Genomic DNA, 15,636 nt, shown 5'->3' with positions numbered 1-15,636 from the left:
TTAATCAGTCCTGAATATTCATTGGAAGCACTGATACTGAAGCTGAAACTCCAATACTTTGACTACCTGATGAGAAGAAACTTTGAAAAGACCTGATGCTGGGAAAGATGGATAGCAGAAGGCGAAAGGGACAACAGGGGATGAGATGACTGGATGGCATTACCGACTCAATGGACATAAGTTTGAGTAAACTCTGGGAGTTGGTGATGGACAGGGAGTCCTGGCATGCTGCAATCCATGGGGTCACAAATAGTCGGACACGACTGAGCAACTGAACTGAACTGAACCAGGTACTTGTGTATACACGCTTCTTTAGGTTAAATACTTAAGATTGGAACCACTGTATTATGGAGTATACATTATTCCAAATGATTTTCAAATCAACTGACTCATGTTCTATTTTCAACTCATGAAAATGCTTGAACATTTAAAGTTCATATTCTCATTTGTATGATATCCCAAAAGAATGATCACAATTTACCTTGGCAAGCGTTCTATTAGCTGGAACAGTCGTTACATCAAAAAGAAGGTCTTTAGTCAAAGGCAGTCCCAAACTCCAACCTCCATATCTACATGGAAAAAATTGATATTGGTTTTAATGAGAAAATATTCATAAATAAATCTAAAATGTTTAACTAAAAGCTCATTTTTTTCTTTCCACTAAGTACACATTATAGTATGAAATAAATACAACCTGACAAATATTTTACAGTTTTATAGATTTCTTGTATCATATTTTTGTCTAAAGTGCACATTATAACTAGAAATTCATGGACTCTTAAAAATAAAAAGTGGATTTAAAAAATTCAAATAGAAATTTTAAGGAAAGGTTAGTTTAAATATTGACCAAATTAAGAATGGGTTAAATAAATAAATAAGAATGAATTAAATACTAAATACTAAATAATATTTTAGTAGTTATACTAAAATAATTTTCTTGTGACTATTACTGTAAATGTGATGCTGCAGAGCTATATTTTTGATGTACAAAGAACACTACAGGATATTCTTCACATTTTTTTTAAAAGTAGGTTTTAGAATGGTTTGTTTATAATAAACCTCATTTTGTTGAAAATATTTAATGTATATTCAAGTGTACTTGCCACCTTTCTCTCCTAGCTTTATTAAGCTATAATTGACAGATTAAAAGTGTATATATTTAAGGCATACAATGTTTTAATATATGTATATGTTGTGAAATTATCCCCACAATCAAGCTAATTAACATATCCATTATCTCACATAGTTACCATTTTCTTGTATATGTTGAGAATTCTTAAGGTCTACCCACTTAACAAACTTCATGTAATAATCTGTCTTCTTAACTAGAATTGCTGTACTTAGACATCCAGAATGTATTCACCTTGCTTTACTGAAACTTTGTACCCTTTGACCAAAATTTTCCCACCTCACCCTTCCCCCAGACCCTAATAACCCCTGTTCTACTCTTCTGTTTCTATGCATTTGACTGTTTTGGATTCCCTATAAAAGTGAAATCATGCAGTATTTGTCTCTGTTATTTCACTCAGTATAGTGTCTTCCAGTCCATCCACGTTGTTGCGAATGTAAGCCTGCCACACTTGCATCTACGGCAAATGTTCAGGTGGCTCAGGAACGAGCCTGCGAACTTGCTCTACAAGAACACATTTCATTCACATGCAGGTATCATACTCCAAGGTCTGAGATGTTCAAGTTGGAACTAAGGACAACTGTCACCAAAAGTCATGCCTTAGAACTCTCTGAGTTTGCACAGTCCAGTCAACTTGTTTTTTGCTTTGAGAAAAAAATATGTACAAAGTTAACAATACATTTTTGAATCCCAAAACAATGCTTTACAATGTGCTCAAATAAATCTTAATTTAGTTATTACATTAATTTACTTAAAGTTTAATATGTAAGGATGTTTAGATAAAACAGAATTTACCCACATAAATAATCAATAGAAATTTGCATTTTATTGTCACAAATTCAAGACAGTTAACTTAAAATTAGAAAACAAGATATTTTAAATTTTTTATAAAGTTTTTATTGTTTTTACCTTTTTTGTGTAAACTCATTAGCAGTTGATATAAGATAATTTTCCAAGTGGTGCCCAGTGAGGTTATAAATTACTTGGGAAGAATAAGTTCTTCTATGAGGTGGTGAATAGTTAAATTTAGGACATTCCTGAAAAATAAGGTTAAAAAAGTTCATTTGGGACAATGCTGTACAAATTAAATAGACAATGTCAAGAAGCTTCAGTCTCATGATTTGTCTATATGTGCAACTGGTAGAGTGTGATAAGGGTGTCTTCTGCCTCTAAACATCTGTGAAAATGAAGTAATCTTGCCTTTGCCAAGAAATAACACAAAGTTATTATTTATATAGACCACATACTTTGTTTAAGACTTGCTTAAAGCCAAAAAAGAACACAAGTTAACCAATGTTAGATATTTTTTTCACTGTACTGACAAGCTTGATATGTCAAGCTTGATATGTTTAGAGAACAACATTAAATTTATGATGACTCAAAATTCTCTCAGTTATTCACAGGGAAGAAAAAAGTATCTGCCCCAAATTGAAAAGATAATATTAACAGAGATAAGTTCTCAGGGATGGACAACAGTGGATGAAAGAAGAAGAAAGAAAAGTCGCTCAGTCATGTCTGACTCTTTGCGACCCCATGGACTGTAGCCTACCATGCTCCTCCCTCCATGGGATTCTTCAGGCAAGAATACTGGAGTGGGTTGCCATTTCCTTCTCCAGGGAATCTTCCCAACCCAGGGATTGAACCCAGGTTTTCCGCTTCGTAGGCAGATACTTTACTGCCTGAGCTACCAGGGAAGTCAAGTATATATTATATTAGTTTTAAGGGACTAAACCTAGGTTTCAGATTTCAATTTTACCCATATCTAAATCTAATTTATATATATGTCTTATATACATGTTGCTTATTCATATATAAGTTGCAGACATAGTACAGAGAGTTCCTGTATGCCTGTCGCCCAGTTTTCCCCATTGTTAGCATCTTATGTTACCATCAAAATTCAGTGCCTGGGTCCATTACTATTAACCAACCTCAGAGCTTAGTTTAAACCCCTTATTTATAAGTTTTTAGCTTTCTGCACTTCCTGACTTCTTACTTTCTATTAGAGTGTATCATGCTTCGCTGCTTAAACTTTAGTTTGGGAAAAACCTAGCACTTTTCCAGTTTTTCCTCCATCTTCCACATAGTGTCTCAGAGCTGAGACTAGTACCACATGTGTGGATCAAGAGCTTGCTCTAAAAAAAGAACGCTGAATTTTACCTTGCATCAAGTTATAAAATGTGAAGATCACATTCTATAATGCCTCTGGTTTCATAAAAAGAGACATGTATGAATGTAATTTTTAGCTTTAATTTTTTATTGAATTATACATACAGAAAAGTATATATATATATATATATATATATATATATATATATAAGGATACTGTATGATAAATTTTGACAAACTGAAAACACCCTTGAACCAGCAACTGGATCAGAAAACAAAACAATGCTAGGACCCTAGGAGCCCCCCTCATCATGTTTCCTTTCAACCCTAGCACTCCCCAAGTAACCAGCACAGAAGAGTTTTGTCTGTTTTTATATTTTATACAAATGTAATTGTATCATATATACTTTCTCACGTCTGGACTTTTTTTCACTCATCATTTATTTGTGAGAATATGATGTGTGTAGTTGTAGATCAAATAGAGGAAAACAATAGAATGGGAAAGACTAGAGACCTCTTCAAGAAAATCAGAGAAACCAAGGGGACGTTTCATCCAAAGATGGGCACAATAAAGGACAGAAATGATATGGACCTAAAAGAAGCAGAAGATACTAAAAAGAGGTGACAAGAACATACAGAAGAACTGTACAAAAAGGGTCATGGCATTTAGTACCATCATTTCATGGCAAATAGATGCAGAAAAATTGGAAACAGTGGCAGACTGTTTTCTTGGGCTCCAAAATCACTGCAGATGGCTACTACAGCCATGAAATTAAAAGATGCTTGCTCCTTGGAAGAAAAGCTATGACAAACATAGACAGAATATTCGAAAGCAGAGACATCGCTTTGCTGATGAAGGTCCTTATAGTCAAAAGCTATGGTTTTTCCATAAAGAAGACTGAGCACCGAAGAACTGATGCTTTCAAACTGTGGTGATGGAGAAAACTCTTGAGAGTCCCTTGGACTGCAAGGAGATCAAACCAGTCAGTCCTAAAAGAAATCAGTCCTGAATATTCATTGGAAGGGCTGATGCTGAAGCTGTAGCTCCAATACTTTGGTGACCTGATCTGAAGAGCTGACTCACTGGAAAAGACCCTGGTGCTGGGAAAGATTGAGGGCAGAAGGAGAAGGGGATGACAGAGGATGAGATGGTTGGATGGCATCACTGACTCAATGGACATGAGTTTGGGTAAACTCCGGGAGTTGGTTATGGACAGGGAGGCATCCATGGGGTTGCAAAGAGTCAGACACGACTGAACGACTGAACTGAACTGAAGTGATTCTACTGTTGCTGGGAATTTGGGAGGCTATTACAAATATTATTACTATAAGTATCCCAGTATATGTCTCTCAGTGAACTAGCACTTCTGATGTGTATATAATAGGAATGGAATTGGTGAGTCCATAGGGTATGTATATCATCAGCATTAGTAGATACTATCAATGCTTTTAGAAGTTGTTTACATAAATTTGGATTCCCATCAGCAGACTATTAAGTTGAAAAAATTTTAATCTACTTTTTTAAAAAATTAAAATCTATCCAGATTCTATTTTTAAATACTAAGTTAGTAGACTTTTACTATGAACTAAAGAAAACACACAAAGAATTAGTTAGGTTAGATAAGAGATTAGAAAACACTTTGAGAGCTGGGTAAGAATAATACTTATAATGCAAGGATTTCAAAAAATGCTTGCTGGATTCTAGTTTTTATTGTTAGTAACTGTCTTACATGAGACCACAAAAAATGGTTGCATTTACTGAAAACATCTTTATTCTAAAATAGTGTACCAAGACAGTATAAGGTGTAATCATATGGCACTTTGAAGAAAATATTGCTAGATTCCTCCCCATGGGGAAGTGTTGATAACATGGTGACTCTCGGAAACTAACAGTGACCTCCTTTCTTCAGCAATCTTTAATTTCTTAAAAGTTAACTGAATTGATGGACCTAGGGCTTCCCTGGTGGCTCAGTCAGTAAAGAATCCGCCTGTAATGCAGGAGACCTGGGTTCGATCCCTGGGTTGGGAAGGTGCCCTGGAAGAGGGGATGGCAGCCCACTCCAGTATTCCTGCCTGGAGAATGTCCATGGACAGAGGAGGCTGGCAGGCTGCAGTTGATGGGGTTGCAAAGAGTCGGACATGACTGAGCAACTAAGCACAGAAAACAAAAGTGTGTTTCTATAGAATACAGACAGGGTGTTGGTTGGAAAATCTTTAATGTTTCTTTCAGAACATGAATTATTCTCGCATCCTGGAGGTGTTGCTTGAAGGCATACTGAGTTCTGTTCTGGACTTAAACACTACTAACTTCCCAGCTGACCACTATGATAGCAATCTCACTGTGCTTTCAAATATTACGCTATTGAGGCATTTTGTTGTGTGAAACACAGAGCTTGCTGGTTACAACTGAACTGACCCCCAAACTCACTTTTAGTCAGTTTCCACAAAGACTGTCATAGAATTACCTACCCCAGGAAGTTTGTCCTAAGATGGATTTAAAACAGTGACCTGAAGTTCAGTGTTTCTGAGCTGTCCGGATCCACACCACTGAGCTACTAGCTTCTATGAAATGAAACTATATCCACTCTTTGGTAACCTAGAAAGATCTTTCAAGCTTTGACATTTATTCCTTTTTTTTTTTACTTCACTGAAAGCGAATTCCATCTTACCTGGGTGTTTTCTGAGCAGGAGCAAACGCCAAAATTAGTGATAGGTTCTTCTCCACTGCTGTCCCATTTTCCCAGACTGTTTTTGTTTAAACACCTCCTGCAAGTAAGAATAATTTTAAAGTGAGGTGTGTGTATATTCTCGTGTTTATGTATAAGCGGGTATTTGATATTGAATTCAGGTATAGTTCTCAGTTCAATTTACCGATTTTTCACAACTTGAAAATACATTGCACTACCATTTCCAAGTGATCTGACATCTGATGGGGGAATGAGGGACAGCACTTAACAATTAAGCAGTGCTGAAACCAAAGCTCATTGCCTCAATGTGGCAGGATGGAACTTCTTGATCCCTTTATTTTCTTTGCTCTTTTCATCCTCTCCTCTGAAGAGAAAGGGATTTTTAGAAAAATAATGCACTAATGTCAAGTTTGCACGTGTCATGTACTATCTTGGAAGTTTGAATTTTTGTTACTGTTCAGTTACTACATCATTTTGAATAAGCAACACTGCTGCTGCTGCTAAGTCGCTTCAGTCGTGTCTGACTCTGCGCGACCCCATAGACGGCAGCCCACCAGACTCCCCATCCCTGGCACTCTCCAGGCAAGAACACTGGAGTGGGTTGCCATTTCCTTCTCCAATGCATGCCAGTGAAAAGTGAAAGTGAAGTCGCTCAATTGTGTCTGACTCTTAGCGACCCCATGGACTGCAGCCCACCGGGCTCCCCCATCCATGGGATTTTCCAGGCAAGAGTACTCGAGTGGGGTGCCATTGCAACACTATATAGTGCAAAAGTCTGGGGACTGGAGTCAGAAGACATGGGTCTTGGCTTTAGCTACACAACCTACTCTCTAGATTTCTTTTGACAAGTATCCTAGTTCACACGAGCCTCAGTTTCTTCATCTTAAAAATGAGATTAACAATTCACAGGGTGGTTGTGATTGTTTAATGAAAATAGTTATACAAACAAACTTTACAAGTTAGAAAGCACCTCTTACTATTTCAGTATAGCATCACCACGGAATGAACTAAAGGCGATAGATAAAGTCTTAAAAGATAGACTTCAATCAGAGGGCTGACCTCCTCACTCAAACAACGCACATTGACCCATCCACACTCTTCCACATACATGAACACACATGCATGCATGTGCACACACACTGGAATGCTGGGGCAAAAAAAAAAGAACTACTTACGGATCACTGATATTCAAACACATGTTGTCAATGCCAGGGAAGCTCCACATTGCTGAGACCAGGTCTTTTGTGCTTGGGTGATAATTTCTATAATATTAAAGGACAGAAACAAATTCATGTTTCCTTCACTAGAGTTCCATATTAAACTCATGCTCATGAATAATTCGAAGAAATGACATATGCTGCGTACAGGACTATTTTCTTAAATATCTAAGAGAGATGTAGACTCAGAAAGAAGGTCACACAAAAAATAAGCACATGTCTCTATTTGGCTGTCTTATTATTTTCCTGTCACATGCATTTAGTGATCACCTATTGCATATATAACATTATATTATACACAATTCTGATACTGTTATTCTGTATTTAATAAAAAGTTATTTGCCATGTATTACAACAGATTGAGAAGCCATACCTAATCTGGTTTTCCTGATTAAATATTCATTAAAAATAAAAATCTACCTTAACTTTATTTTTAGACAAATACAAAAACTCTTACAGTTGTTTGCTGGTGAGGGAAGTGTCATGTGATAGATCAAACTGTATATTCCTTTGGCAGGATCAGGAATTGTGGCTCCTGAGTTCTTTATTCTTCAGCATTTTATGACATTCATTCAGCCACAATGCACCTCTGGAGGCATTGGGAAAATGTTGTTTCAGTTAAAGGGAAGACACTTACGCATAGAATGTTGTCTGTTCCGAGGTACCATAAAGAGATGGGGTGATTTCGAGCTCTGGATAACTGTTGCTGGAACTTCTCAGCGTGCCGAGGCCCATGGCAGTTGTTACAAAGACAATGGGGAGAATAACCTGCGCTATGAAGCCCTTCCAGTTCCGGCGGGTGTGATGGAACCTCTTAATGAGAATAGCCATAATCTTCTTCAATAACAGTTCAAAACCAACCGATCTCTCTCCTCTGGTCAGGATTTTGTCTGATTTTAAAAAAGAGAGATTTAACCTGGTTATGGGAAATCTTGATAAATCAAGAAATAAAGTAACTTCAAAGACCATGGATCCTGCTTATTTAACTTATATGCAGAGTACATCATGAGAAACACTGGGCTAGAAGAAGCACAAGCTGGAATCAAGATTGCCGGGAGAAATATCAATAACCTCAGATATGCAGATGATACCACCCTTATGGCAGAAAGTGAAGAGGAGCTAAAAAGCATCTTGATGAAAGTGAAAGTGGAGAGTGAAAAAGTTGGCTTAAAGCTCAACATTCAGAAAACGAAGATCATGGCATCTGGTCCCATCACTTCATGGGAAATAGATGGGGAAACAGTGGAAACAGTGTCATTTTATTTTGTGGGGCTCTGAAATCACTGCAGATGGTGATTGCAGCCATGAAATTAAAAGACGCTTACTCCTTGGAAGGAAAGTTATGACCAACCTAGATAGTATATTCAAAAGCAGAGACATTACTTTGCCAACAAAGGTCTGTCTATTCAAGGCTATGGTTTTTCCGGTGGTCTTGTATGGATGTGAGAGTTGGACTGTGAAGAAAGCTGAGTGCCAAAGAATTGATGCTTTTGAACTGTGGTGTTGGAGAAGACTCTTGAGAGTCCCTTGGACTGCAAGAAGATCCAACCAGTCCATCCTAAAGGAGACCAGTCCTGGGTGTTCATTAGAAGGACTGATGCTGAAGCTGAAACTCCAATACTTTGGCCACCTCATGTGAAGACTTGACTCATTGGAAAAGACTCTGATGCTGGGAGGGATTGGGGGCAGGAGAAGAAGGGGACAACAGAGGATGAGATGGCTGGATGGCATCACCAACTCGATGCACATGAGTTTGGGTGAACTCCGGGAGTTGGTGATAGACAGGGAGGCCTGGTGTGCTGCGATTCGTGGGGTCACACAGAGTTGGACACGACTGAGCGACTGAACTGATGCACTGAACTAAAGACTGTGTAATGTGACACAGTAGGAAAAGCTGATATCTTAAAGATTTGGATTTGAGGTTCAGCTCTTCACTGATTGGGCTTCCCTGGTGGCTCAGACAGCAAAGAATCTGCTTGCAATGCAGAAGACCTGGGTTCAATCCCTGGGTCAGGAAGATTCCCTGGAGAAGGAAATGGCAATTCACCCCAGTATTCTTGCCTGGAGAATTCCATGAATAGATAAGCCTGGTGGGCTACAGTCCATGGGGTCACAAAGAGTTGGACATGACTGAGTAACTAACACTTTCACTTTCTTCATTGATCAGCTATGGGCCTGAGTCTCTCCATCTTAAGAAGCATATGTAAAAGTTCTTTGAAAATTATAAATTACTATACACAAAATATTCTTTGTCATATACATAGTAATTTTAATGTCAAAGTGAGACATCTAGAATTTTATAAGTGAATATTGTCCCCAATCTCCTAAAGTCTCAGTGCAGAATCAATATGTATTACTGACTACTAATATTCAAGAGGTAGCTTCTATCAGGAGATTGGACTCAAATAAAATGAACAAGAGAGCAAAACATCAGTCTAGTATAACTCATTCCTGTTGTCGGTAACTTGGTGACGGTAAGTCTAATTGGCTCTCATTATGGGGCCCAATCAGAGAAGGCGATGGCACCCCACTCCAGTACTCCTGCCTGGAAAATCCCATGGACAGAAGAGCTGGGTGGGCTGCAGTCCATGGGGTCGCTAAGAGTTGAACATGACTGAGCGACTTCACTTTCACTTTTCACTTTCATGCATTGGAGAAGGAAATGGCAACCCACTCTGGTGTTCTTGCCTGGAGAATCCCAGGGATGGGGGAGCCTGGTGGGCTGCCGTCTATGGGGTCACACAGAGTCGGACATGACTGAAGCAACTTAGCAGCAGCAGCAGCAGCATGGGGCCCAATGAAGTCACCTTAAACGTAGGAAAAGGAAAATGCTCTCCTCCAAAGTACAATTCTAGTTCAAGTACTTATTTGTTGCATTCTTTTTAGAAATCTGGATTGACAATATGGCGTTTTAAAACTCCATTTTTACCACTTTAGTCACAGAAAAGATCTCATTGGAAAAAATGAGATCCTCCCTCCTCTCCAACAAGCCTACCCCACTCCCATGTCTTCTGAGAGTGAGAGCCGCACAGCAGTGGAGGTCATAAACGGTGGCTTGGGTTTTTCAGGTGGCTCAGGGGTAAACAATATACCTGCCAACGCAGGAGTTGGGAGAGACACAGGTTCAGTCCCTGGGTTGGGAATATGCCCTGGAGAATGAAATGGCAATCTACTCCAGTATTCTTGACTAGAGAATCCCACGGATAGAGGAGTCTGGCAGGCTAAAGTCCATGGGGTTGCAAGAGTCGGGACACAACTTAGTGACTGAGAATGCATGTCTCAGTAGTGCTCATACAACAAGTAATTTCAGCAGCCCCTCTAAAAATAGTTTCAAATATGACATTTCTTCTGAAGGTCTGCCACCAAGCATTCCTTTACATGTGATAAAATGACAGTATTTGTCAACTCTGTGGATATTTTTAATCCTCCATCACAAATTATGCGGCACAAAAATCATGATCTTCATTTAGCTGATAAGAAAAAATACAACGCTGCTTAATTTAAAATGAATTCCAATTAAATCGAGTGAACAAGTTTAAATGAGAACTCATATCTCTGCAAAGGGGAATTGCAGAAGGAGCTAAATATTGTAAGTTAATTAGTATGCTTTTCTGTTTCTTGAGAAATTACATGTCGATGACTTACAGGTGTATCAAATGGAGCAAATATGTGCTTTCTAAATGATAATGTCAAGGAGGGGAACATTCTGACTGAAGAATAGTTTCAAATTATGAGACAAATGCAGAGGCAAATGCATAACATTTGCTTCCTGAAGCAGCTGACCCCGCTCTAAGTCCTCAATTCCATAGTCTCAGCAATGATATTTCCAAAAGGTGACATCTGAGGAATCTAGCAGAGGACAAATGAGACTCCCAAGTTCCAGAGTTATACAAACACCAGAGATTATATTTTCTGAATTTTAGAGTCAAGCAAATGTTTAATCATAAGTTCTATTCCTAGAGATTTTTCCCAATTTAAGCAAACTCTTGAAATGACTACTCCATAATTTATACATGGTTTTACTATATGCTTCCTTAAGTAAATAGTATTTCCAAAGGCATAAACTAACTGTCAGAGTATAAGACAGGATAAAAGCTATTTTCAAAAGAGCCCAATTCCTCAAAGCTGTGACAAGTAACAGCATTTCCCAAACATATCTTGTGTGAAGACTTGGAGGTGGGGGGGAACCTATTATTATAGATTCTTCACTGTTAAGTCCGACTTCATGAATTCAGTGCATGCTCAGATGCTTCAGTCATTTAGACTCTTTGTGACCCATGGACTGTAGCTTGCCAGGCTCCTCTGTCCATGGGATTCTCCAGGCAAGAATACTGGAGTGGGTTGCCATGCCCTCCTCCAGGAGATCTTCCCGACACAGGGATCGAAACTCCATCTCATATGTCTCCTGCATTGGCGGGTGGGTTCTTTACCACTATTGCCACCTGGGAAGCCCTGTTGGACACCATCAATTATATGAAGTATTGAACTTATGGGACACAACTAGTTGGAATAAGTCATATCCTGAAAATGATTCCTCATAGCTAGACAGGATACACATCACAACCCTAACAAGGAAGTTCATGTTCTTCAAAATATTTTTGCAATAGGGAATTCAATTTGGTTTGATAAATATTTTGTATATAAAAATAAAGGTTATATTTCTTTAGTCTTTTTAAATTTAGAAAGTATAAAGTTGAATTAAAAAATCTGTCCTGTGATTTTCTCATTTATGCTGTTCATTGGAATTAAGCAAAATGTGTACATTAGATTTATTTTACCATCTCTGTCTGTGAAATTGCTGCTGCTCACAGATAAATCATCAGGGGTTGAGATGCCATTGGTACTGGAACTTCCGATTTTCTTTGTTGTTAAGTGCTCAAGACTCCTATTATTTTTTTGTGACTCTTTAGTCAAGTTCAGAAAGACCTAGAAAGAGAAGCAGGAACACTTCATTAGCATAAAACATGTATGTGTTTTCTAGCTTTTAAGCTCAATTTTTATTTTAAATTTTTGTCACATTTATTGAGACTTTAAAGGAACATATTCATAGTAAAAGATATGTTTTCTCTAAGTGAAGCAACATGCTTGTTCTCAGAAGTCAGTCTTACATAAGTATGGTACTGAGATAATTTTAAGATTTTCTGATTTGGTAAAATGTTTGTTTATAATTTTTATATAATCAAAACTATCTTTATTTTTGTTTCCCTTTACTTCTTAAAACATTCATTACAAATTTTTTTTTCTTTTTAAAAAGAACTGTTTATATTTATTCTAGGGGAACAGCAAGTTAATCAGCCTCAAGCAAAAAGGAAATGTCCAGGTGTACCTCTTCCACGGTGGTATCTGAAATGCCATAGCACCCAATGTTGAGGTCACCCAGGCCACTGTCCAGGGCTCTCAGGAGTGAAAGATAGGCCCCTGAAACTTTGGTGCTAAATGGAGGAAGCACGTAGACAAGTTCTCCCCCGATGTCCTCCTTGAGGTAGGCGTCAGGGAGATGTGACTGGATCATTGCCGTCACAGCTGTGGTGTCACACACTGTACTTGCATTTAGATTTGGACTCTAGAGACGAGAAGAGAAGTTAAACACTCCCTTGTCTTCACATTGTAGGGCCCAAGGGCCCCAGTCAGAGGGTGGCGAGTTCTTTTAGGCCAGTACAGACCTGTGCCAGGGAGTATATCACTCCTCTCTTGCTCCCTGTCCCACTGGGGGTCCCTATGGTTGTCTGTCAGTCACTATTCTAGGGCTTGTCTCCCACCTCACCCTGTCCCTTCTCCAGCCTCCTTGCTCACCTCCTCTCTCTCTCTCACCCCAGAAACAACAAACGTTCGGTTATTCAATGCTTCAGGCTCAGGAGCGCTCCCTCCTTAGGGTCTTTGCAATTGTTCCTTTGCCCCAGATAGTGACAGGGCTCACTCTCTTCTTGGCCTTAACTCCTGGGTCATCTGTCACCTTCTCAGAGATGCTGTCTACTTAAAATGGCACTTCCTAGCATTCCCTATGCCCTTTCCTCTGCTTTGTTCTACCCATAGCAGTTATCACTTGCTAATATTCTAAATTATATACTTATCAATTTTACCACGCGAATTCCCCACACTCCCATCAGAACATAAACTCCATAAGAGCAGAGATCTTAGCATCATCAGTTCACTGCTGTATCCCCAGTGCCTAAGACAATGTCTTGGGCACATATTAAGATATCATATATAACTAATAAATAAAATTTTAATTGAATTAAGGAATGTGACAATGAACTACTTTTTCTATTTTGGGAGTCGCATTAGGATGATAAGATATAAAATAAATGAGAGTAGTCATAGCATATACATCTTGCACAACATAGATAAATAGCACTACTTGAGATAGTAAGGGAGCCTTAGAAACTAAGCATTTTTGTTCTTTGAAGATGTGAAAGCATCACTGGTCTGGCTGAATCAGTCTCCACATTACCAGTCGAGGAACACTGATCAGAAAGTGAATATGTGACTGCATATTCCTTCATTGGCTTTTTATAGAGCAGAAAATCCAATTTTTAGCCTTACAGGCTGAAATGTAGGGGAACTAACAGGCTGATCATTCATCAGTAGCCTTAAGTATAGACTTTCTTTTATCTAGTACATTACTTCTCAATGTGCAATCCCAGACCAGCAGCATCAGTGTCATATGGGTAATGTGGACCTTGGTAGAAGTGTAGTAAATTCTAGAACCCCTTCCCAGATCTACTGAATCAGAGACACTCGAAGGTGGAGCCAGAAGTCTGGATTTAACCAAGACCTTCAGTGGTTCTGAAATTTGCTCGAGTTTGAGAAACATGAATCTAACATATTAATAGTGAATTTTAGCAATGTATGAAGTTGGACAGATTCTACTTCTGTTTCATACCAAACTGAATTTATGACCCTACGATGAGGTATAGTTTCTCTCCTACAAACCTTTTTCTTGGTGAGTGTGAGGTGATACCCATCTCCAAATGCCTCCTTGAGATAAAACGGTGACCCGCAGCAGCGCAGCCCTCCTTGCTCCAGGAAGGCAATGCGGTCACTCAGCACTTCAGCCTCATCCAAGTGGTGTGTCGACAGAATGATTGTTCTGGCTTGAAAACACAGAGAACAACCCAAAATGAAAAATGAAGCTACAGTTGCCAAGATATACTGAGTTAAAATAAGTAAATCCTGTGATTTATGGAGAGTCACATTTTATGAGCTAACTGAAACACTGATCAGAGGGGCTTCCAAAATGATCGAAGAGAAATTCAGAAGGGGTGTTCCTAAATACCTGAGGCAGGTTGCGGGGGGTGTTCTTGTAAGTTGACAGCAAATATGCTCTAAGGCTAACTGTCCATACTCTGTAGTGGGGGCTGCTGCTGCTAAGTCACTTCAGTCATGTCCGACTTCTGTTAATCCCTTATTCTGTTCCCTTGGCTTCACTTCCATTCTCTCTCTCTGTCTCTCTCTCTCTCTCTGTCTCTCTCTCTCTCTCTGTCTCTCTCCCCCTCCCTCCTTTTCTTCACTATGAAAAAGCCATAATTTTAAAGACTTTTTGAAAATTTCTCTCTGATTAATCCACTCCACTCTGATTGCTCCTTTGCCTCACATCCTGCTAGCACTTATTTAGTCTGTTTTCAGTTTATTTTCGTTTGTGTATGTTTGGTATCTCTAATTAGATTCTAAGCTCCTCTAGGCAGAATTTGGAACTTCTGTTGGATTTGCACACTCTCACAAAGGTCAGTTAAGTGCTCAATTCACAGTGGGCTCTACATAATTATACACTAATTGATCCAGAAATTTAGCTAGGAGAAGACAAGACCTGGGAAAAGGAAGAGCACACCTTAGATGTTTAACAGAGATTATAAACAGAAAAGACTTCAACTTGTGTGCTTGCATCCCAGAGGGCAAAACTATAACTGCTGGCTGGAGAAGTTATAAGAAGGTACTCATACCAGTTTTGTTCTTGGATATAACATCCCATATACTTCGCCGAGAACATGGGTCAACGCCAGTGGATGGTTCATCCAGAATTACCACCCTTGATCCTCCGATGAGAGCTATTGATATGGATAACTTCCTCTTCATTCCTCCTGACAGTGTTCCAACTCTCTTATGACGATGGCTATATAGTCCAGTATCTTTTAAAGTCCTTCAGAAATGATGGGCAGTGGTTATGTTTTACAGAGTATTTGAATTTTGGAAAAATACAAAAAGCACCCTAAATAAGAGGTATTCATTAAACAACTATTATGTGCTCAGCAAGGTAAACTATTGAGGATTCACGACATAGTTTTCTGTTGTTTATCATCTAGTTGGAGGTATAAAATTAATACTAAGAAAACACCATAAGGACTACATGGTTCATTATTTTATTCATTCATTTGACAAGTATTTATATAGAGAGTCCCTGCCTGTTTTCTGCCAGACTGTGTTTTAGGTGCTGTGGAACAGCATCGAGCAGATAATGTTCCTAACCCATGAGGAGATGATGATATAGTATAGTTGTGTA

General features: G+C 38.7%; 1 protein-coding gene across 1 annotated transcript in view; it reads right to left on the bottom strand.

The window, feature by feature from the left end:
- ABCA12 (ATP binding cassette subfamily A member 12) overlaps positions 1–15,636 on the bottom strand; it is a 201,550-nt gene that overhangs the window by 34,039 nt on the left and 151,875 nt on the right. Inside the window, exons 30-38 of the mRNA XM_086366424.1 lie at positions 15,080–15,276; positions 14,073–14,233; positions 12,466–12,702; positions 11,918–12,065; positions 7,777–8,029; positions 7,098–7,184; positions 5,905–6,001; positions 2,039–2,166; positions 482–569 (exon numbers count right to left, since the gene is read on the bottom strand). Coding sequence (XP_086222550.1) covers positions 482–569; positions 2,039–2,166; positions 5,905–6,001; positions 7,098–7,184; positions 7,777–8,029; positions 11,918–12,065; positions 12,466–12,702; positions 14,073–14,233; positions 15,080–15,276 — 1,396 coding nt within the window. The remainder of the gene's footprint in view (positions 1–481; positions 570–2,038; positions 2,167–5,904; positions 6,002–7,097; positions 7,185–7,776; positions 8,030–11,917; positions 12,066–12,465; positions 12,703–14,072; positions 14,234–15,079; positions 15,277–15,636) is intronic.

Source organism: Bos grunniens, chromosome 2 (genome assembly GCF_055505025.1).
Source record: "Bos grunniens cultivar Pamir isolate PY7600 chromosome 2, Bosgru_T2T1.0, whole genome shotgun sequence".
NCBI lineage: Eukaryota > Metazoa > Chordata > Mammalia > Artiodactyla > Bovidae > Bos > Bos grunniens.
This window is presented reverse-complemented; position numbering and strand designations above follow the sequence as displayed.